This window comes from Neoarius graeffei, chromosome 7, assembly GCF_027579695.1.
Source record: "Neoarius graeffei isolate fNeoGra1 chromosome 7, fNeoGra1.pri, whole genome shotgun sequence".
NCBI classification, from domain to species: Eukaryota; Metazoa; Chordata; class Actinopteri; order Siluriformes; family Ariidae; genus Neoarius; species Neoarius graeffei.
The window spans coordinates 38,605,044-38,626,844 of record NC_083575.1 but is presented as its reverse complement, the minus strand read 5'-3'; the positions used below and the strand labels follow the sequence as shown (position 1 = coordinate 38,626,844).

Here is a 21,801-nt window from a genome sequence, read left to right as displayed (position 1 = left end):
AACTGCTGTCTAAGATGCGTCCACAATTCCACAATGAAGGGAGGATGGAAAATACCACATTCGGACACCAGATGTCACGTTGTTACTGTTGTTTGATAGGGCTCTAGTCTGTTAAACTCCATAGTGAGTAATGATTGATGTTTGCAGATTGATAATGTATATTATGTTAAGGAGCGCTGGTTCTAGTGCTAAATGCACCAACTTGTGCACTTCGACGGGAAGAATGGAAATGTCAGGGGGGAGGTGGGTTTTGTTTTTGGGGGTTTTGTTTGTGTGTTACTTCTTTTGGTATATGTTTTTTTCTCTTCTTGTTTGGACAGAACATTTTTATGTTGTCTACAGTAGAAATGGCAGATTGCAGGGTACAAGTGATTCTTTTAAGTGCACCACAATTATTTACTTCATTTCAATACGTCAGTATTGCTATAGCAGCCCTTAAGGTGTGCTCATGGAATGTACATGGCATTCATAACCCAATTAAACAGAAAAAAATCTTATGTTATCTCAAAAAGGAGAAGATTCAGATAGCTGTGTTACAGGAAACACATTTAACTGACTCAGAACACCTCAAATTAAAAAAAGACTGGGTAGGTCAAGTATATCACGCCTCTTTTAACAGTAGGAGTAGAGGCGTTGCCATTCTGATACACAAGTCCCTTCCACTGACTGAAGTGGAGGTTAGGACAGATAAATTAGGTCGATACGTTTTAATCAAAGGCCTTTTATATGGAGAATATACATCTTTTTTGAATATTTATGCCCCTCCAAACCACCCAATAACATTCCACACGCATGTATTTTCTGTTTTTTCAGACTGGTTGTTTCCCTCTTCAGTGGTGGGTGGGGACTTCAATTGTTGTCTACATCGTCTTGATAAGTCCCATAAGCTGCAACTTAGTTCTAACCTCAGTCACTCTCTCTTGCAATGCCTTTCTGAGTTAGGCCTGCTTGACACCTGGAGAACATTGCACCCCAATGCTAAAGAGTATACATTTTATTCAAATGTACACAAGACCTCCTCTAGAATTGATTATTTTTTTACACCTAAAGTGTCAATGGGGAAAATGATTTCATGCTCAATTGGAAATATTGTGATATCTGACCATGCACCAGTGTTTCTTGAAATTCCATGTTCGGCTGAGAGACAACATGGCGGGTGGAGATTTAAAAATTACCTGTTAAAAGACCCCTATTTCAAAATATTTGTTAGGGCACAGTTCCAATATTTTATGGCAGTCAATAAAACGCCCGAGGTAAAACCTCAACTCTTATGGGACACATCTAAAGCATTCATACGAGGGGGCATTATCTCATACATGGCACACCAAAAAAAACCTCAAGCCAATAAGCGCCTGGAGTTGGAAAATCAGTTATCAGATTTACAGAGGAAGTTTAATGTCAGTCCATCACCTGAAATACGGTTACAACTTGATGCAACTAAAACAGCCCTTGAGACCATTCTTACTTCAGAGGCTGAGAAATCTTTACTTTTTTGTAAACAGAGGATGTATGAGTATGGGAATAAGCCTAGTAGATACCTTGCAAACTTAGTACGCGAAAAATACAATCACAGGCTATACCAGCTATAAAAGACAAACACGGCAATAGACAATATCATAATAAGGACATTAATGCCATCTTCCAGTCCTTTTACAAGAATTTATACAAATCTGAGACAACACAGGAGTCCAAACAAAATATGATGAGTTTTCTATCTAACACTGAGTTGCCCTGTCTCTCTTCAGATCAGAGGAAATCACTCAACGACCCCATTACTAAGGAAGAACTACTTACTGCAGTAGGCCAACTCAGTAATAATAAGGCTCCTGGGCCTGATGAGCTCACAGCAGAATTTTATAAAGAATTTAAAGACTGCTTAGTAGAGCCACTACTTTCTGCACTGGAACAGTCTTTTGAAGATGGTACTCTGCCAAGCTCTGCAACTGAAGCTTGTATATCTCTAATTCACAAGAAGGGTAGACTAGCAGATGAGTGTGCATCATTCCGCCCAATCTCCCTGTTAAATCTAGACAGAAAACTGCTAGCTAAAATATTAGCAGTGCGACTCGAGACTGTGATGCCACAGCTAGTGTCTGCTGACCAGACAGGGTTTATAAAGGGTCACAACTCTTGTAATAATGTAAGGAGGCTTTTAAATTTAATACAGTATGGCACCAGGATGACAGACGAGGCATTGGTAGTGTCACTAAATGCAGAAAAAGCCTTTGACAGAATAGAATGGCCTTATTTGTTTCATATTCTAGAGTGTTTTTGGCTTGGGGATAATTTTATAAAATGGGTAAAAGTGTTATATGCTGCGCCAAAAGCATGTGTGCTAACTAATGGCAAACGTTCTAATGTCTTTCCACTTGGGCGGGGTACTGCTCAGGGATGTCCATTGTCACCCCTCCTCTTTGCACTGGCCATAGAGCCATTAGCAGAGGCTGTTCGCACAGATTCTTGCATTAAAGGTATCCAGACACAAATGAAGCAGCATAAAATTTCACTTTATGCTGATGACATCCTATTATATATAAGCAAACCCACGGACTCTATCCGTCGCATTATTGAACTCATCGATATGTTTTCTACATTTTCTGGATACAAGATCAATTACCGGCGGCACGGTGGTGTAGTGGTTAGCGCTGTCGCCTCACAGCAAGAAGGTCCTGGGTTCGAGCCCCGGGGCCGGCGAGGGCCTTTCTGTGTGGAGTTTGCATGTTCTCCCCGTGTCCGCGTGGGTTTCCTCCGGGTGCTCCGGTTTCCCCCACAGTCCAAAGACATGCAGGTTAGGTTAACTGGTGACTCTAAATTGACCGTAGGTGTGAATGTGAGTGTGAATGGTTGTCTGTGTCTATGTGTCAGCCCTGTGATGACCTGGCGACTTGTCCAGGGTGTACCCCGCCTTTCGCCCGTAGTCAGCTGGGATAGGCTCCAGCTTGCCTGCGACCCTGTAGAAGGATTAAGCGGCTAGAGATAATGAGATGAGATGAGATGAGATCAATTACCTAAAATCAAAGGCAATGTCTCTCTCCAAGCAGAATCCCTGTGTCTCTGCTGATGCCTCCCCATTTAAATGGTCCCCCTCAGGGTTTACATATCTAGGCATTCATATCACCCCTCTCTTACCTGATCTGTATAAGGCTAATTTTGTTCCCCTTATTCGCCGTATTAAACAAGACCTTGCTCGCTGGTCTGGTCTACCACTTTCACTTTTGGGTAGGGTGCACCTATTCAAAATGAACATACTCCCACGTCTATTATACCCCTTCCAAATGGTTCCAATACTATTGACACGCGCATCCTCTAAAGAGTTAAATAGTGCACTCATATCTTTTCTATGGCGCAACAAAGGCTCAAGATTGAAATTGGCAAGATTACAACTCCCAGTAGAGAAGGGTGGACTAGCTGTTCCCAACATTAAGTTATACCAATTGGCATGCCAATGCAGATATATTCGAGACTGGTTTCAGGAAGATCCAGAATCCACATGGCTGGATATCGAGTCTGAGAAAATATCCCCTATACCTTTAAAGAACATTCTATACACATCAAAGAAATGGGCAAGCTCAGCTGTCAAGGGAGATTTTCTTTTACAAAACACTCTTAAAGTTTGGAGGTTGATAAGGAAAATAGAAGGCCAGGATAAAGTCACATCTCTATTGACCCCACTACATTTAAATCCAGATTTCCCTCCCAGTCTTGAGAAAGGTTCTTTCAGTGTGTGGTATGACAAAGGCATTAGGACATTAGGGGATATATGGATAAATGGCTCAATGTTGAGCTTTAATCAGCTAACAACTGGAAAAGAAATACCAGCCACACAACTTTTTAGATATTTCCAACTGCGTAACTATGTTGTAAACACTCTCAAGCAGTGTCAGACTAGTTGTACAACTTCCTCTCTGGAGATTGGCGAAAATGACTCAAAATTAGTTACAAGAATTTATTCAGAGTTCTGCAAGATGATGAAAGAGAACACAACGAAAGTTCATTCAAAATGAGAGGCTGACTTTGGTGTTCAAATACAAACAGAAGATTGGGACGAGTTGTGGATTAATCTAAACGGGTGTTTTACCACTAATAAAGCAAAGGAGTTACAATTTAGAATCACACACAGACTACATATCACCCCATTGCGACGTAATAAAATGAACCCGGATCTATCAAAGTTCTGTAATAAGTGCAAGATTGAGGAAGGTTCATACATTCACTGCCTGTGGGATTGTGTACACGTTAATAAATTTTGGGGAGATGTACTCAAGAAAATCAATGTCATTGTGGGTAAAACAATTCACATCTCTCCTTTATTTTGTATCCTGGGTATGGACTACCCCCCAGATATCTCTGTTAACAAGTTGATACTTGTAAAAATTTTGCTTTTCTGTGCCAGAAGATGTATTCTGTTAAAATGGGTGTCAGAAAAGCCCCCCAATGTAACACAGTGGATAAATGGGGTATTGGAACTCATGCCACTTGAGGCCCTCAGCTTTTACTTAAAAGAGGAACCCTACAAGATTGACAAAATTTGGGGGCCATTTATGACTTACCTGGGCCCTGACTGTTTAGAGACACTGACAAAAGGGGTATGTGGGTTGGCTTGGAGAGAATAGATTGTGATGTCCATATGATTATGCCTGTACACTCCTTATTCTTATTGTACTGAATTATTATTGTGCCTTTGTTTGATGCCAATTGCCATAACATGTAATTCTGTCTATGTTAAATAAATAAATAATAATAAAAAAAAAAAACCCAGAAATTGGTCCAGGATATGCACTTTAAGGCCCCGGTCTGAGTTGGATGAGATATTATTATGTCCAGCAGGGGTCAGTGGCTCCCTATGGATGGAGCTATATAGGTTTGGGTCAGCTGAACATGTTTTTCATACTTCAGTGAGACATTAGAGGGTGTTCAATCTCTTCTGCCTTCATCTCCTTATCAGTATCTTGAACGTGATTCATTTCTTGTTTTCACAGCAGAGCTTGGTCTTGGTATCATCATCATCATCATCATCTTCCTGGCTATTCTTGTCTTCCTTCTGTACTCACAAGAGGAGTGTTCTATTTAACCTCTACTAAATCCTTCCTTCTGTCACTCTGTGTGTGTGTGTGTGTGTGTGTGTGTGTGTGTGGCCATTAGTCATTTGGTTCAGGGGACTAACCAGTTGCGTCAGGTCTTGAGGGTGGTGGAGAGCCGTGGGTCTCAGAATTTTCGGAAGGTGAGAGGTATTAGATCAGACAGCAAACCTAATAATAGAAAAACAGACTTTCCAACAAAACATGGTTTATTTTTACTTTTGGTGTCTTCCCTGTCTCTTACACAACACTTGTTATTGTGCAGACAGTAGCAAGGAAGCTGGCAGAGGTGTTGCTGAGTTCAGTCAGTGAGGAAAGCTACTGGGGGCCACTTTCACCTCCACCTCCCACCTGGCTGCACAAGGAAGGAGCCACACACCCAAAAGATGCCATCTACCCTTCCTCAAGACCACCACAATACTATAGCACAGAGGGGTGAGACACACACACACGTTCTTACACAGACATTAAAGGGGAACTGAAGGCAAATTGTTTATTATCAAAATTCTATTTATCTCATTTTATTAAATATAGAAATGCATTTTTGATAGCTATTCTGTCACTGCTATAGCAAGTTATGAGTGTTTGAAATACGCTCTGTAATATATCGGTCTATATGTCAAAGCAGTGGCCGTAAACGAGATTCGCTGAGACCTGTGCGAGAAATCATAGGACGGAAATAAAACGTACAGCGGAACTCAAAGTGACCAACATCTGCCAACGTTGTCAAAAGACGCGCGCGCCCTCTTTTGAATGCTGACGTAATCAAGCCGGAAGTTTTCCCTGTGTCCGAAATCGCTCCCTATTCACTATATAGGGCACTATATAGTGGGGACGCCATTTTGTAGTGCTGTCCGAAACCTTAGTGAGGATTATTTACACCCTATAATGCACTCAAAGTATCCCACAATGCATCACAAAAAGTAGTTTACAATGATGGTCACTAACCAAAGCGATATATCCCATCATGCATTGCGGTCGCACTGAAAGAAATCAAATTAAAAGTCTTAAATATGATTTAATAAAAGGCAGCGGCAAAGAAGAAAGTATTCAGCCTTGATTTAAAAGAACTGAAAGATGCAGGTACTTTGTATTGATTAATGTGGTAAATACACTCAGTATAATATGGATTTATCACAAAAAATACATGCATGTATTTATTATTTTGAAAACCCACCAGCCGACTGATCTGGCACGTTTTAATTGTGTGACAAGATTCATTGAAAGGACTTGATGTTACATATCCCAATATTTGCACCATTTGTAGGACGGGTGGGTGCTACACAGCTTTTACACCGGGACACATCGTCAGTTGTGTACCTGAGCATCACCGGGTGTTTCGGCCACTTAACACAATACACCCTCTGCTGAGGCAGGCCCACCACAGGTTGATCAGGCCTGGGTGTGTGTCCCGCTGCTAGCTGTTCCTAGCAGCCCAGATGGTATCGCCTCTCTTCAGCCATAACCAATGGCTTGTTCTCTCTACAGTGTTGGCCAGTTCTTTGATGGCTTGTCTGTGCGCCTGCCCCCTGACTCCAATCTCCCTAAGGAGCTTTGCTGTTGTGCTTGCCACAAAGCCCCTGCAGCCCACCTCCACTGGACGCACCCTTATCTTCCAACCTTTGTCCTCTGCCTCAGCTGCAAGGTCAGCATAACGCAGCTTCTTGCGCTCAAAGGCTTCTTCAAGGGCATCCTCCCAGGGAACTGTTAGCTCAATGATGTAGGCAAGCCGGCAGGAATTAGACCAGAGGACGATGTCTGGACGAAGGGTTGTTATTGCAATCTCTGGAGGGAAGATGAGCCTCTGGTCTAGATCCACTCTCATCTGCCAGTTCCTGGCTGCATTCAGTGGGGACAGATCCACGCTTGAGGGCCCCCCCCCCCCACGCTTATCGCCCTCCCGCACAAACAGTGGCTGGTGACTGTGCGCATTCTGGATGCTGACGAGCTTGCTGTTAGTTGCTACTCTCTTACACTCAAGTTTGTCGGCCAAACACTTGAGAACTTGGTTATGTCTCCAAGTGTATCTGCCTTGAGTGAGGCTAGTCTTGCAGCCAACCAGAATGTGTTTGAGTGTTGCAGGGGTTGTACACGGGGCAAGATGGGTCCTTTCCAAGCCACAGGTGCAGATTAGTGGGAGAGGGTAGGACATCATATGTAGCTCGGATGATGAAACTCAACCGGTTGGACTCCATGCCCCAAAGCTCGCTCCATGTTAGTTTCTTCCTCTCAACCCCCTCTCACCTCATCCAGCGGCCCTGTTTGGCTTGTGCCACAGCTTTGGAGCATCTGGCTGCTTCTTCCTGTCGTCGCACTTCCTCCACCACCAAAGTGCGACGCTCAGTTATAGATGCCTTCTGCCAGAGAGGTGTCATAGCTCCAAGGCCAAATCCTGCTCTTCCTTGTTGGACGTGGCCCACTACGTCCCGATGCAGGAGGGCAGATTTGGCCTGTAGCACCGCTGTGGCAGGGGTCCACTTCCTCCCAGTTGCTAGGGTAGGAGTGGCACCTCTTACCATGGGGTCCCGAGAGTCAGCAAGGGACATGTCCAGCCTCACCTTCGCACACTTAAAATCTTCCACCAGACTTGAGATAGGCAGTGACAGGGCTCCTTTACAGTACAGTCCAACACTGCTGACGCACTTCGGAAGCCCAAGCCATTTCCTCACATACGTGTTCACTAGCCTTTCCAAGCGATTGGCATGGCTAAGTGAAACCTCGTTTCACTAAGTGAAACACCACAGCTTCAGCTTCCCTGGCAGTGCAGTGTTGTCACTTTGCTTAAGGCCATTAGCCACATCCTGCTGAAGTTGCTGGAGTTGCTGAGTGTCTTTAAGGTCTGCATTATACCATCGCCCAAGGCTCTTAATGGGCTTCTTGAGGACTGTTGGAATTGGTTTCTCGCTGATGTAAAATCGCTCGCCTCTTAGTTGGCCTTCCACGATGGAGATGCTGCATGACTTGCTTGGTTTGAATTGTATTCTTGCCCATTCGATGTTTTCTTGGAGTTTATGGAGCAGTCGTCTGGTGCAAGGTTTTGTTGTTGTAATGATGGTCATGTCGTCCATGTAGGCTCTTACTGGTGGAAGACGCAGGCCGCGCTTGGTCCTCTCACCTCCCACCACCCAACGAGATGCCCGTATTATTAGACAGTAATGACGTAAATACCAGCGTGATGGACTAGTGTCTGAAAGCGTTTTTTTTTTTTTTTAATTTAACCAGTGGTTTGAAGTCGTATGGAATAATCTCCATCAATTATGAAGCTGGCAAATCTCGAAATTAATCTAAATTGGAATGATATGGCCATGTGGCTGCTGTGTAAACGGTTTTCAAAATGGCGGTGCTGATACTTCACGTTTGAAGTCTCGCACAAGTCTTGTGAAGATCGCGCGGATAAGTGATGCCTGCCGTGGACCATACGAACTACATTCAACATGGCTAAAAACTGAAAAGGCCGATAAGTGTAATATAATATGCCAATACGAGTCACGATATAAGGTTAATAAAACCGAAAACATAATTGAATAACATGTTAATTAAGAAATAAAGCAAGTTTAAAAAGTTTTGTCAGACAGATGACCCTTTAATGCTGTGGGGGGATTTCTCTGGCATGCTTTGGGTCTGTTTGTGATATTAGAGAGAAGAGTCTCTGTAAATCAATGCAAAGTGATTCTGACTGATCACCTTTGTATTATAATAAAACATTTCGACTCTGATGGGAGTGGTCCCTTCCAGGGGTTACATTGGGATTGGTTATGTGGGGGGGCTCTGCCTCGTACCCGCCCCTGCCCCCGCCGCCCTGCCCCAATATACTTTTTGGAAAATAACCCTCTAATTTGATAACCATATCATATTGCACAGAGATATACACCTTATCTGTGTGTTGTAGGCCTATGTGTGTCTTGTAGTGCCCCCCTACACATTATGGCAGTTTGAATGTAGATTGGTTGGCCAATGTAACAGATTGTACAGGTTGTTGTACATTGGTTTGAAGGAAATGATTAGTGGGGGGTCTGGGGGTCCTCCCCCAGAAGTTTTTTATTATCATACATGTTATTTGCTGAATTCTGGTGCATTTTAATAAGTTGTTAGCTGACTTTACAGAGGTAGGTTGAGCAATATCATGTTAAATCTTGTCACATGCCTACAGGTGAAAAATGTGAAGGAGAAATGTTCAGTGAGAAAATTTGAAGGCTTGCACAATCTTAAACCAAAACAGTTGATTTATTTTGGAGGATAAATGTTAAATATGCCAAAACACTGTCAGTCAAATTGTCAATCAAATATATTCATGCAGTGAATGCAACCAAATACAAACAACACTATAACATTGGAAGCATTTATTATTATTGTTATTATTATGTATTCAATTATTTATTTGGCATGTGGTGCTTTTTGTATTGTCTAGAACATACATAAGATGAGCATATTATAGCAGCAAAATAGAAGCACAATCATTTGAATGCAGCAAAAGTTTTGCTGCATTCAAATGATTGTGCTTCTATTTTGCTGCTATAATATGCTCATCTTATGTATGTTCTAGACAATACAAAAAGCACCACATGCCAAATAAATAATTGAATACATAATAATAACAATAATAATTACACTAATAATACACTAATAATATTAACAATAAATAATAATAAATTAACATTAAATTAAATATTAACAATAAATAATAAAACACTAATAATATTAACAATACAGTGAACATAATCATTATCATATTTTTTATTATTAAAAACAAAATATCAAATAATACTGAAGAGGGGAAAAATAATACTGATCTAAATATGTTGTGTTTTTATTTTTAGACAGTATGTGTTTTGCTAAACACATACTGTCTAAAAATAAAAACACAACATATTTAGATCAGTATTATTTTTCCCCTCTTCAGTATTATTTGATATTTTGTTTTTAATAATAAAAAATATGATAATGATTATGTTCGTATACAGGTAAAAGGGGAGACGGTGTACGGAGAAAATTATAAACAAGTCACAACACTGAAACACAAGCCCAAAAACCCGCAAACCACGACTTCTGATTTTTTTTTAAAGCGAGCTCACAAAAAAAGAAACCCCAAAGTCACTTATAAAAAGCGGAATTGGCAACCCACGCAGTGTTCCAGAAACCAGAATCTCTGATCGCAAGTTCTGTTCTAAATAGCTTTGACAGGTCGTCTTATCAGGAAAACTATGATCTATCTCATAAAAGTCATGGGTTTATTGATTAATAAAACGATATTTAATTATTCAGAACTGAAAATCGTGAAAAGGGTTTGTTGCTTTTGATGTGTGCGTGATCATATGCCATCCGCTCCGAGCTTATGTGCCGGGGCTCAGCCCCGGACAGCCCCGGCCCAATTAAACCCCTGGTCCCTTCCATGCTGACAGTATGCCTGTCTGATATGACAGTACTCTCCTCCACCATTTATAACTAAATCATTCATACATTCATTCATTTTCTATACTGCTTATCTATTGCGGGTCATGGGTGAGCTGGAGCCAGTCCCAGGTGACATTGGGTGAGAGACGGGGTACATCCTGGACAGGTCGCCAGTCAATCACAGGCTAACACAGAGAGACAGACAGCCATTCACACTCACATTCACACTTATGGGCAATTTAGAGTACCCAGTTGACCTAATCCACATGTGTGAGGATGGCTGTGAGAGGAACCTGAAGTGCCTGGAGGAAACCCACACAGGCATGAGGAGAACATGCAAACTCTACATAGAAAGGCCCCATTTGGCCGACAAGCAATAGTGCTAACCACTGCACAACTCTGCCGCCCCATAAATATATCAGCTGAGGGAATATCTTTTGGAAGCAGTGGTGGACTTGGCGGTATGGGTGACATGGGCAGCCATCTTGCCGGGACGCTCACATGAAAAAAACAAAACAAAAAAACCCAGAATGGTGACATTTGTACAATCGGTTTTCTGTCACTCATCTGTCATCATTGATATCATGTCACCATGTGGGTCAATTAACCTGTCAGAGTGGTGCCCTGATTCTAGTTTGTGAGCTAGGCAGGTTACTTCCTGGTCTCCCATTCAGTACGAGATGGGGCGGTAGGGGGGCGGGGGTTGACCAACTTAAGGGGAGGGGGGGAATTTACCTCTACCTTTGTACAGGACTAATACAGTTAGTAAAATCAGAGGAGAAATGTAAAAGATAAAGGTATCAATCTTTGTCATCTCTTTTATGATAATTTTCTGCATGTAATAAAATAGGCTAGTACGATACTTATATGTTGCTTGCTATTACACATAAGGAAACAATCTGTTTTCTGTCCAACTTGCTTACATAACACTGGATATAATTTCACACAGTTTGATCATGATGCCTGTAGCAAAATGATTACTCCTAATTAGTGCATTATTGATTATTAATTTCATTGAGGTGACATCATAAAGGTTTTCTCTGATTGTACTGACTAGGTCCTTAGTTCAGTAAGGCGAATTTAGTGCTGTACACTAAGTGAAACGACATCTATCTTATACTGATATTTTGTAGCTTTTGTGATATATTGAGTCTTTTGGTGTGTGTCTTATGCACTATGCCAAGGAGGTTGTACGGTTCGTTTGCATAATGACATGTATATGCAACAAATGTACTTCAGGTGGCGGCACGGTGGTGTAGTGGTTAGCACTGTCACTTCACGGCAAGAAAGTTCTGGGTTCGAGCCCAGCGGCCGACGGAGGCCTTTCTGTGCGGAGTTTGCATGTTCTCCCCGTGTCTGCGTGGGTTTCCTCCGGGTGCTCCGGTTTCCCCCACAGTCCAAAGACATGCAGGTTAGGTTAATTGGTGACTCTAAATTGACCGTGAATGTGAGTGTGAACTCTGTGTCAGCCCTGCGATGACCTGGTGACTTGTCCAGGGTGTACCCCGCCTCTCGCCCATAGTCAGCTGGGATAGGCTCCAGCTTGCCCACGACCCTGCACAGGATAAGCGGATATAGATAATGGATGGATGGATGGATGGATGGTATTTAGGGCGTCAGACTGCTATAGGTTACTGTGTTTCAATGCAAGTTCAGGGGCACTTCTGAAATATTCATAGTCATATAAGGCAGAACCACCACTGTTTGGAAGTATGGTGTTCATCCGTCTAGTTCAGCTCCAGTGATTTGTAGAATCTATGTCAAAGAGTGTTGAAGCTATTCTGGCAGTTTGTGGTGGCCTAGCATCTCACTAAGACACTTCACTTCAATTCAGTTCTGTTTTTTTTTTTTGGTACCACTTTTAACAGTATACATTGTCACAAAGCATCTTTACAGAAATCTGGATGTAAATTTAGATCAACTTGACCAACTGTTTTTTTTTTTTTTTTTTATTTTGAATTTGTCACCCATCTTTATTGTGTACACACTCGCACAGACACACAAATACATACAGTGGGGCAAAAAAGTATTTAGTCAGTCACCAATTGTGCAAGTTTTCCCACTTAAAAAGATGAGAGAGGCCTGTAATTTTCATCATAGGTATACCTCAACTATGAGAGACAAAATGAGAAAAAAAATCCAGAAAATCACATTGTCTGATTTTTCAAGAATTTATTTGCAAATTATGGTGGAAAATAAGTATTTGGTCAATAAAAAAAGTTCATCTCAATACTTTGTTATATACCCTTTGTTGCCACTGACAGAGGTCAAACGTTTTCTGTAAGTCTTCACAAGGTTTTCACACACTGTTGCTGGTATTTTGGCCCATTCCTCCATGCAGATCTCCTCTAGAGCAGTGATGTTTTGGGGCTGTCGCTGGGCAACACGGACTTTCAACTCCCTCCAAAGATTTTCTATGGGGTTGAGATCTGGAGACTGGCTAGGCCACTCCAGGACCTTGAAATGCTTCTTACGAAGCCACTCCTTCGTTGCCCGGGCGGTGTGTTTGGGATCATTGTCATGCTGAAAGACCCAGCCACGTTTCATCTTCAGTGCCCTTGCTGATGGAAGAAGGTTTTCACTCAAAATCTCATGATACATGGCCACATTCATTCTTTCCTTTACACGGATCAGTCGTCCTGGTCCCTTTGCAGAAAACAGCCCCAAAGCATGATGTTTCCACCCCCATGCTTCACAGTAGGTATGGTGTTCTTTGGATGCAACTCAGCATTCTTTCTCCTCCAAACACGACAAGTTGAGTTTTTACCAAAAAGTTCTATTTTGGTTTCATCTGACCATATGACATTCTCCCAATCCTCTTCTGGATCATCCAAATGCTCTCTAGCAAACTTCAGACGGGCCTGGACATGTACTGGCTTAAGCAGGGGGACACGTCTGGCACTGCAGGATTTGAGTCCCTGGCGGCGTAGTGTGTTACTGATGGTAGCCTTTGTTACTTTGGTCCCAGCTCTCTGCAGGTCATTCACTAGGTCCCCCCGTGTGGTTCTAGGATTTTTGCTCACCGTTCTTGTGATCATTTTGACCCCACGGGGTGAGATCTTGCATGGAGCCCCAGATCGAGGGAGATTATCAGTGGTCTTGTATGTCTTCCATTTTCTAATAATTGCTCCCACAGTTGATTTCTTCACACCAAGCTGCTTACCTATTGCAGATTCAGTCTTCCCAGCCTGGTGCAGGTCTACAATTTTGTTTCTGGTGTCCTTTGACAGCTCTTTGGTCTTGGCCATAGTGGAGTTTGGAGTGTGACTGTTTGAGGTTGTGGACAGGTGTCTTTTATACTGATAACGAGTTCAAACAGGTGCCATTAATACAGGTAACGAGTGGAGGACAGAGGAGCCTCTGAAAGAAGTTACAGGTCTGTGAGAGCCAGAAATCTTGCTTGTTTGTAGGTGACCAAATACTTATTTTACCGAGGAATTTACCAATTAATTCATTAAAAATCCTACCTGAAATAGACATGGCATATTTTTAGAAAATCAGCAATTTAACCACCATAACCCTTTGAAAAACTCTCTAAATATCAGCTAAAACTATCAAAGTTCTTAAATAATATTTAGGATGGCTATTGTTTTGCTGTTTTGTGGATTTTAGCATACATTTCTGTGGCTTGTGGCAATAATATAGAATTGTACATGATCAAAGTTGATTTTAGCTTGGGTTTTACATTATAAGAAAGAAAGACTGACAGTGACGTATTAGGTTGGTTACAAATTGGTTCAACTTATTCACATCTGTAAAATACAGGCCTAGGTGATATCTCTGGGAGTGGTTTTGATGTATTACATGTTGCTTTATTTTTGCATGGTGAGGTTGACATTTACATGGAATTGCCCACAATGTGATTTCCTGGATTCTTTCCCCCAGTTCTGTCTCTCATAGTTGAAGTGTACCTATGATGAAAATTACAGGCCTCTCTCATCTTTTTAAGTGGGAGAACTTGCACAATTGGTGGCTGACTAAATACTTTTTTGCCCCACTGTATATGGCACATTTAAGCATTTTTTTTTTAATAAGCAATTGATTTTAGAATGTTAATGCTGGATGTTATTCTGAGTGATAATTTTGCAGTTTAGTGTTTTAGTCTTTGTTTTATATATATATTCTTTTTTTTTACAGTGAACAAAGACAACAGAGGAATAAGAGCAATAAATTATTATTCCTCTTAATACAATATAACATTCTATATAATAATGCATATTCTTCTTCTTTTGGCTGCTCCCGATTAGGGGTCGCCACAGTGGATCTTTCGTCTCCATTGCTCCCTGTCTTCCGCATCCTTTTCTACCACACCTGCCACTTTCATGTCCTCTCTCACCACATCCATGTATCTCCTCTTTGGCCTTCCTCGTTTTCGTGTGCCTGACAGCTCCATCCTCAACATTCTCCTTCCCACATGCTCTAAATCTCTTCTCAGGATGTGCCCATACCATCTCAGTCTCATCTCTCTTAGCTTAATTCCCAAGCTCTCCACATGTGCTGTCCCTCTGATGTGCTCGTTCCTTATCCTGTCCAACCTTGTCACTCCCATCGTAAACCTTAACATCCTCAACTCCGCCACCTCCAACTCCGCCTCCTGTCTCTTCGTTAAGGGTACGGTCTCCAATCCATACATCACAGCTGGTCTCACTACTGTCTTATACATCTTACCACTTTTGCTGGGACTTTCCTATCACAAATGACTCCCGAAATCCTTCTCCAACTGCTCCACCCTGCCTGCACTCTCTTTCTCACCTCACTATCGCAGCCCCCATTTTCCTGCACGGTTGACCCCAGGTACTTGAATTCACCAACTTTCTTTACGTCTACTCCTTGCATCTTCACTACACTCTCATCCCCATTCTCATCGATGCACCTGTATTCTGTTTTGCTACTGCTCACCTTCATTCCTCTTCGTTCCACTGCATACCTCCATCTCTCCAAACCCAGCTCAACCTCCTTTCTACTTTCACCACATATCACAATACCATCCGCAAACATCATGTTCCATGGTGACTCTTGCTTCACTTCGTCCGTCAAGCTATCCATCACTATGGCAAACAAGAAAGGACTCAAAGCAGATCCCTGATGGAGTCCCACCTTCACCTTGAACCATTCAGTTGTTCCAACTGCACACCTCACTGCTGTTTCACTGTTCTCATACATGTCTTGCACCACTCTAATATACTTCTCATTCAATACCATAACTCATCTCTCGGCACTCTATTGTATGCCTTCTCCAGGTCTACAAACACACAATGTAGCTTTCTCTGGCCTTCCCTGTACTTCTCCATTAACATTCTTAAAGCAAAAATTGCATCCGACGTGCTCTTCCTTGGCATAAACCCGTACTGCTGTTCACAGATTGCTACCTCTCTTCTCAATCTCGCCTCCAATACCCTTTCCCATAACTTCATGGTGTGGCTCATCAATTTTATTCCTCTGTAATTACTGCAGCTCTGTACATCTCCCTTATTCTTGTATATTGGGACGAGCACACTCTTTTTCCATTCATTTGGCATTTTCTCATTCTCTAGGATCTTATTAAACAATCTCGTTAGGAACTCCACAGCCGTCTCACCCAAACATCTCCAAGCCTCAATCGGGATACTATCTGGTCCGACTGCTTTCCCAGTCTTCATTCTTTTCATGGCTGCCCTCACCTCATCCTTACTAACCAACTCTGCTTCCTGATTTGCGGTCTCCAACGAATCTGACCTTTTTTCTCTTGGATTCTCCTCATTTAATAAATCCTCAAAGTACTCTTTCCACCTTCTTAATACACTCTCTTTGTTTGTCAGCACATTTCCATTTCCATCTTTCATCACTCTTACCTGCTGTACATCCCTCGCTTCCCTGTTTCTCTGCCTAGCTAGTCTGTACAGGTCTTTCCTTCTTTGGTCTCCAGTCTTTTGTACAACTCCTGGTATGCATCTGCTTTCACCTTCGCTACCGCTCTTCCTCGTCTCTCTGATCATCCCAATTCTTCTTTGCTAGCCTCTTCTCTTTTGTAATTTCCTGCACTTCTTTGTTCCACCACCATGTCTCCTTGTCTTCCTTCCTCCTTCCCGATGACCACCCTAGCACCTTCCTTGCTGCCTCTCTTACTAGTACAGCAGCAGTATTCTAATCTTCTGGCAGACTTCCATGACCACTCAGTGCTTGTCTCATTTCTTCCCTAAACTCCTTCTGATGTTCAACCTCTTTTAGTTTCCACCACTTAATATATATAATAATGCATAATATATACAAAGTCTTCTCCAGAAGTGTTGGAATGGGAAGGCCAAACAGTGTGTTTTTTTGCAATGTACTGAAGTTTGGTTTTGACATCAAAAGGTGAATATGAGATAATAGATCAGCATTTCAGGTGTCATTTCCTGATATTTATATCTAGGTGTGTTAAACAATTTCCAACATGGCACCTTTTGTTTGAACCTACCCATTTTTCAAGAGAAGAAAAATATTTGGATCATGTGGCTGACAGGCAAGAAGGTTCTGGGGTCGAGCCCAGTGGCCAGCGAGGGCCTTTCTGTGCGGAGTTTGCATGTTCTCCCCGTGTCCGCGTGGGTTTCCTCCAGGTGCTCTGGTTTCCCCCACAGTCCAAAGACATGCAGGTTAGGTTAACTGGTGACTCTAAATTGACTGTAGGTGTGAATGTGAGTGTGAATGGTTGTCTGTGTCTATGTGTCAGCCCTGCGATGACCTGGCGACTTGTCCAGGGTGTACCCCGCCTTTCGCCCATAGTCAGCTGGGATAGGCTCCAGCTTGCCTGCGACCCTGTAGAACAGGATAAGCGGCTACAGATAATGGATGGATGGATGTAGCTGATGGGTGTTTCTTGTTGCCCAGGATTATTAGATTGATTTTGTAAACAATTAATAACTCGGAATGTCTACTCTTGGTCTGAGCTCTGGGTTTTGTTTTTGAAGCCTTTATTTGTTGTTTAAAAACGGGTAAACCAACATGAAGACCAGAGAGTGGTCAGTAGGAGAAAAGCAGGTCCTTTTGAAGCTGAGAAAAGAGGGAAAATCAATCAGAGCCATTGCACAAGGATTGGGCGTAGCTAACACAACTATTTCAAATGTCTTGTACAAGAAAGAAACCACTGGTGTACAAACAACCAGGCACTAAACAGGTTGGCCAAGAAAAACAAGAGCAGTTGATCACAGAAACATTGTGAGAGCTGTGAAGAAAAACACAAAAATAACTTCATCGTGGGAAAAAGTGGAGAGCCGTAACACTTCACTTTGAAGGATTATTTCTATAGTCACTAACAAGGAAATGTGATTTGGAAGGTTTTAGACTGGCCAGGTCATTCACCAGACCTTAGCCTAATTGTGCATGCATTTCAACTCCTGAAGAGGAGACTGAAAGGAGAAATGCAACAAAACAAACAACAACTGAAAGAGGCTGGTGTACAAGTCTGAAAAAGCATCACAAAAGAAGAATGCAACAGCTTGGTGATGTCAGTAGATTGCCAGCTTTAGGCCGTTTTCTGTTCCAATACTTTTGCTCACACAAGGATTGGGTGGACTATCACCAAAGGTGCCATGTTCTCATCTCATCTCATTATCTGTAGCCGCTTTATCCTGTTCTACAGGGTCGCAGGCAAGCTGGAGCCTATCCCAGCTGACTATGGGCGAAAGGCGGGGTACACCCTGGACAAGTTGCCAGGTCATCACAGGGCTGACACATAGACACAGACAACGCTAACGACAGCGCTAACCACTACACCACCGTGCCGCCGGTGCCATGTTCTATGTTTTTTTTTTTAAAAACACATTTAAATGTAAATATCAGGAAATGAAACCTGAAATTTTGATCAATCATCTCATATTCATCTGGTGATCTCAAAACCCAAATGTCTTCAGTGTATAGCAAAACCAGAAAAATTGGCCTGGCTGTACCAATACTTTTGGAAGGTACTGAATGTATATAAAGAATTGCCTGCAGAATGAATATTTGACTCCAAAACAATTTTTTACCCATATACAGTTGTTTTTAAATATGCAAATAAGTCAAAAGACATACAGAGACATGGGGAGCTACAACTTTTTTGCGAACAGGAAAGACAGTCTGAGAGAGAACCTGAGAAAAGAATATAGAAGAGTAAATAGGGGAATCGAATTTGCATGCTTCTTGTTTAGGAGGTACAGTGGTGCTTGAAAGTTTGTGAACCCTTTAGAATTTTCTATATTTCTGCATAAATATGACCTAAAACATCATCAGATTTTCACACAAGTCCTAAAAGTCGATAAAGAGAGCCCAGTTAAACAAATGAGACAAAAATATTATACTTGGTCATTTATTTATTGAGGAAAAAGATCCAATATTGCATATCTGTGAGTGGCAAAAGTATGTGAACCTCTAGAATTAGCAGTTAATTTGAAGGTGAAATTAGAGTCAGGTGTTTTCAATCAATGGGATGACAATCAGGTGTGAGTGGGCACCCTGTTTTATTTAAAGAACAGGGATCTATCAAAGTCTGATCTTCACAACACATGTTTGTGGAAGTGTATCATGGTACGAACAAAGGAGATTTCTGAGGACCTCAAAAAAAGCGTTGTTGATGCTCATCAGGCTGGAAAAGGTTACAAAACCATCTCTAAAGAGTTTGGACTCCACCAATCCACAGTCAGACAGATTGTGTATAAATGGAGGAAATTCAAGACTATTGTTACCCTCCCCAGGAGTGATCAACCAACAAAGATCATTCCAAGAGCAAGGTGTGTAATAGTCGGCGAGGTCACAAAGAACCCCAGGGTAACTTCTAAGCAACTGAAGACCTCTCTCACATTGGCTAATGTTAATGTTCATGAGTCTACCATCAGGAGAACACTGAACAACAATGGTGTGCATGGTAGGGTTGCAAGGAGAAAGCTACTGCTCTCCAAAAAGAACATTGCTGCTTGTCTGCAGTTTGCTAAAGATCACGTGGACAAGCCAGAAGGCTATTGGAAAAATGTTTTGTGGACGGATAAGACCAAAATAGAACATTTTGGTTTAAATGAGAAGTGTTATGTTTGGAGAAAGGAAAACACTGCATTCCAGCATAAGAATTCTTATCCCATCTGTGAAACATGGTGGTGGTAGTATCATGGTTTGGATCTGTTTTGCTGCATCTGGGCCAGGACGGCTTGCCATCATTGATGGAACAATGAATTCTGAATTATACCAGCGAATTCTAAAGGAAAATGTCAGGACATCTGTCCATGAACTGAATCTCAAGAGAAGGTGGGTCATGCAGCAAGACAACGACCCTAAGCACACAAGTCGTTCTACCAAAGAATGGTTAAAGAAGAATAAAGTTAATGTTTTGGAATGGCCAAGTCAAAGTCCTGACTTTAATCCAATCAAAATGTTGTGGAAGGACCTGAAGCGAGCAGTTCATGTCAGGAAACCCACCAATATCCCAGAGTTGAAACTGTTCTGTACAGAGGAATGGGCTAAAATTCCTCCAAGCTGGTGTGCAGGACTGATCAACAGTTACCAGAAACGTTTAGTTGCAGTTATTGCTGCACAAGGGGGTCACACCAGATACTGAAAGCAAAGGTTCACATAATTTTGCCACTCACAGATGTGTAATATTGGATCATTTTCCAAAATAAATAAATGGCCAAGTATAATATTTTTGTCTCATTTGTTTAACTGGTCTCTGTTTATCTACTTTTAGGACTTTGTGTGAAAATCTGATGATGTTTTAGGTCATATTTATGCAGAAATATAAAACATTCTAAAAGGTTCATAGACTTTCAAGCACCACTGTACTTAGACTCTTATTTATGAGTTTAACTACTGATCTCTGCCTTAAACAGAAGAGAGGCAAGACCAGATAAGACATTTTCAGATGGGATACAAATCCTTATAACCCCAGAATAGACAAAGCATGCTGAAAGGAAAACTCCAGAAGCAGCCAGAATGGTATAGAGAGAGTCTGAGAAACAATAGACACCTGAGAGTTTTCCATGACCACTGGAGCACTTCTCTATTACAGACTGAAACATGCAACCACACACACACACACACACACACACACACACACACACACACACACACACACACCTGCATGACGTCTTCTTCCTGTTTCCTGCTTGCAGAGCGTTCTGTCCACAGGACGTGGTGGAAGAGGCTGTGCTCCTGCTGCTCATCACCGAGTCAATGGTGAGGGACATTTTCACACTCCTCTCTCTGTCCCACTCTTTTTATACTGCTCTCCTTTACGTATCCATTCCCTCCCTTTTCATGTTCATTACAGTTGTGCCAGACAGCTAAACATCACTAGTGTAGTGTAGTATTTAAAATCTGTTTTTAAAAAATTGTGTGTGCTATGCAGCGTTTATGCTCTAGGATGCTCTAGGAAGGACTATGTCACAGTGCACATTGGGGCAATACCACTGTAATTTGCCTACTCGCCTCACTTGACTATAATAATTGTCAGCTTAAGCAATAGTTCCGTCATCCTGGACCATATTCCTTTAGTCAAATATTAAAGCTTACGCCGTTTGCAAACAAACATCTGGCCAGCCTGCAGGGATCTTCTGCTTATTTCAACATGCTGTTTGATAAAATATATTGACATTGCTCCACTAATTGATGTTGGTCTGAATGGGCTGTCTGTCACACCAATGTAGGCCAGTGGTGAGGCAGTGATCAGCCGCACGCCAGAGCACAAGGAGGCACGTGAGGCCAGCATCCAGGATGCTTCTTCTGTGTATGACCTGCTCAGCATCGGTATGGCCAGGAGGGGGCAATATGCCATGCTTTCTGAGGTAAGTCTAGATCACAGCTCAGGGATAACCATCTTTGCATGCCTGTGGGCAGAAGTGTGTTAGAGCCTTGATTTTCAGGGTTGATTTTTATGCTAGTGTGACTGTTCCTTTATTTGCTTTTCTTGTGTGCCAGATGGTGCCTCTTTACTTCCTTTACTCTTAATCTTTCCGCCTTTTCCTCAGGCTGTGTTCGTTGTAGACCAGGTGCATTCCAGGCCTCTCAGGTGAATTCAGGAATATTGATAAAGAATCTTGTTCTAACACAAATCGTCTAGACACCTTACTCATCTCATTGCACGTTGTTTATTTACTAACAGTGCTTACTGTAAAAGTGCTAAACATGCAGCCCTGGGGAACCCCAAGCTATTAAAATGCCATTAGTTCTTCTATTATGTGGCCCATATAAAACAGCTCCTTCATCTCATGATCATTTTCACATTTAAATCCACCCATCTCATTAATGTATGTGTATTATTGCATAATTGTTATTTTTAAAGATCCAATCAGGAATTTAGGACATACACCAATCTATGTCAAAACCAGTTTGGAATGTAGAAATTAGAAAA

At 42.0% G+C, this 21,801-nt stretch overlaps 1 protein-coding gene across 3 annotated transcripts in view; it reads left to right on the top strand.

Moving 5' to 3' along the window:
* Positions 1 to 21,801, top strand: part of ttc7a (tetratricopeptide repeat domain 7A) — a 99,720-nt gene that overhangs the window by 35,145 nt on the left and 42,774 nt on the right. For all 3 annotated transcript variants that reach the window (XM_060925601.1, XM_060925603.1, XM_060925602.1), the window contains 4 exons: positions 5,143 to 5,221; positions 5,344 to 5,513; positions 20,564 to 20,627; positions 21,098 to 21,235. In XM_060925601.1, the coding sequence (XP_060781584.1) occupies positions 5,143 to 5,221; positions 5,344 to 5,513; positions 20,564 to 20,627; positions 21,098 to 21,235 (451 nt within the window). The remainder of the gene's footprint in view (positions 1 to 5,142; positions 5,222 to 5,343; positions 5,514 to 20,563; positions 20,628 to 21,097; positions 21,236 to 21,801) is intronic.